Here is a 2,876-nt window from a genome sequence, read left to right on the forward strand (position 1 = left end):
AGTGGTGGTAGTCAAGGCAGAGATGGTGGAATCGTGTCAATTGCACACAAAGAGACGCCGGGAAGATGTCGCATCACTCACCCAAGAGACACAGAGAGTCCAGCTTCCACACACGACAACAATTACTCACAGAGATGCTTGAGATTCTCTGTCACCACCAAGAACCGAATTCCCGTTCTTCTATAGGTATGGCTTTGATACCATGTCAAAATTGTATTCTCCAATCTGTGTTCCAATCGATGCCCCAAAAGAGGTTCAATCAATTCTTTAAATTGAGAAAATTACAACCTCTAAATATGGTAATAATCTATACAAGGAAAAGGCTAATTATACAATCATTAATCAATTGTTGGAAGAAACTCAATCAAGAAGATACTCCATAAATCAATCTCGTTGACACAAACAAGGGTATAATCTTTCATCAAACACTAAAAGTAGATAAGTTTTTGTTAAATATTTGTGATAATTGAAATAAAAGTAGAACATTTTGAGCAGTTTACAGGGTTACAAATGTATGCTTATGCCTCTATTTGATATCATGAATTTATGTGTGGATATAGGTTGGAAAATATATGTGGATCTTCTGATTCTTCTGCATTCTGCATGGCTGTTTTCTGCCACATTTATATATTTTTTCCTTGTGGTTGTTTTGCTTAGGTGTTCTATTTTCCAAATGAGCATGTTAGTAAACAAGAAAATTGAAGGAGAAATACCCTAAATTGCCAGAAAATGGATATATAGGTTGAGGTGTGAGAGGAAAGGATGTGTGTACTGCTTTGGTTCATACTTTATTGGCGGGTGTTATTGTAATGGGTTCTTTTGTCTCTCTCTAAAGCTCTATTCCCTTTCGACAAATCACGCATTATCATCTTCAGCCAGGTGGTTAGTCTTAGGATTTGTGTAACGGTATTCATTTCTAACATATGTTTTTGCACCTAAAGGAGAAATATGTTTCTTGTTATTGACCTCGTTGTCACAAACTTTTGATTTCAATGTTCGTTTGCTTGCAATGACGTCTCAGTGAAATTTAGGCGTGGTGTTCAGATTCATCTCTGACTTGAAATTTCTACGAATCTTATCTTTTAAGGTGTTGTGTTGAAGTTGATATTTATGTAAAGCATTGGATCTCGCAAATAGAAGTTAAGATGGCATGAAACTAAAACCATTCTTTTGACCTTCTCCATTTGGATGATGCAGCATTGTTGTGATAAGGGAACACATATAGTTCTTTTGACCTTCTCTAATTTTCTTAAGGGCCAAAGGTTCACAAGCAGTATGCCTCGGCTGTTTAAGTACCAAGTGTGTTGTCTCTGAGATTGTCATTTTGTGCATATCAGACCCATCTTTTACATTCTGTTTCTGTGTAAATCGTCTTTCTGGGTGGGCTCATTCAGAATCTGTTTATTTCAGTTCAGATGGTTCATGCTCAATTGTTTCTAGATGCAGTGGACTTTGGGCAGTATGAGGAGCATATTAGTTATTTATTCTTTCCCTACTTGATGATGTTGGACCTCTTACTTTTTTGATACTTAATGTATAGTTATTGACCACATTTTTCTCTTGTTCCTCTTTGCACTTCTATCATTTGATACTATGTTAATTGACATTTCTTTTGGATTTTGGTCGAAGATTTGCTTTGCACTTTATTGATACTTTGCTGTATCATGTCAGACTATTTTCAGTGTTCTGCAGCAGGAGAATGCATGTACTCATCCGCACTTAATAATTGAAGTTGCAGATTCACTGATGACTGTTGAGCAGTATGAATCTGCACTGAAGTACTATACGATGTTAGACGGAGATGGAAATAAGTATAATGTAAGGGAATGATTGTGTTTATATATTATTCTTCAAGGAATGCACTGAACCCCTCAGAATTGTTAATGTCTTATTCTTTTAATCAGCATGGTTCTTACAAGTGGAAATGCCTGCATTAATGTTTATGTTGGCTTGATATAAGATTGATGCAGGTGTAAGTCCAACTTGCTAGTTAAACTGTATGAAATGAAAATTACTTAATTTGTGATTTATTTCATTTCTCATCATTGTACACTCTCTAATGTCTTGTGACATTTGATTGATTTCAAATCATACTTTGGGAACTTGCGTAGTTATGCATTATCTTCTGCTTCTTTTTCTTCATTCATACTTTGCAGTTGAGATATGCTGCTTGTTTCTGTGAACTTTGTGAGTGGACCAATCTTAAGCATCTGAAATCCCTTCAGATTTGTTATCACTAGAAAATTACTCAGAATTGACCATTCATTTGGCTTTCGTTTAGGGGTATCTACATCTGAAAATTGCCAAGTGTTATGTTTCTCTGAGGAAAAGAGTACAAGCAATCGAATATTTCTACAGAGGTCTGTAAACGAATACTGTATTTACAGTACTCAATAATGCAAGTTAAACCACCATTTGGTTGTACTGTTTTATTCCCTTGTTCTACAATGAGCTATTAAAATCTACATCCATTCTTGTTGTCGACAGCTATTCATCAACTTGATGACAGTGTTGATGCTCGGTTAACTCTATCGTCTCTTCTCCTTGAAGAAGGTAGAGATGATGAAGCCATTTCTGTGCTGTCTCCTCAAATGGAATCAGGTATTTTTTTTTCTTGTCGAATTTTTTTGTATGTTAGAACCTCTGACTTTTCTTAATAAGTTTTCTTTTATGTTTTCAGAATCAGCACTTGAGCCAACTTCACGCATATCTAGACAATGGTGGCTTAATGGAAAGATAAAGTTAAAGCTTTCACAAATTTATAAAGCTAAAGGGTCCTTTGAGGCTTTTGTGGATGTGATTTTTCCCGTAATTCGTGAGACATTGTTTCTTGAAACTTACCAACAGAAGGTACAATATTACACACACACACACAC

General features: G+C 35.6%; 1 protein-coding gene across 1 annotated transcript in view; it reads left to right on the forward strand.

Annotated features, from left to right (window-relative positions):
- The first annotated feature begins 1,644 nt into the window (after positions 1 to 1,644).
- The window catches only part of LOC111394132, a 1,832-nt gene continuing 600 nt past the window's right edge, over positions 1,645 to 2,876 (forward strand). Inside the window, exons 1-4 of the mRNA XM_023019907.1 lie at positions 1,645 to 1,818; positions 2,282 to 2,360; positions 2,488 to 2,601; positions 2,681 to 2,850. Of these exons, the coding sequence (XP_022875675.1) occupies positions 1,747 to 1,818; positions 2,282 to 2,360; positions 2,488 to 2,601; positions 2,681 to 2,850 (435 nt within the window). The 5' untranslated portion in view covers positions 1,645 to 1,746. The remainder of the gene's footprint in view (positions 1,819 to 2,281; positions 2,361 to 2,487; positions 2,602 to 2,680; positions 2,851 to 2,876) is intronic.

Source organism: Olea europaea, chromosome 5 (genome assembly GCF_002742605.1).
Source record: "Olea europaea var. sylvestris chromosome 5, O_europaea_v1, whole genome shotgun sequence".
NCBI classification, from domain to species: Eukaryota; Viridiplantae; Streptophyta; class Magnoliopsida; order Lamiales; family Oleaceae; genus Olea; species Olea europaea.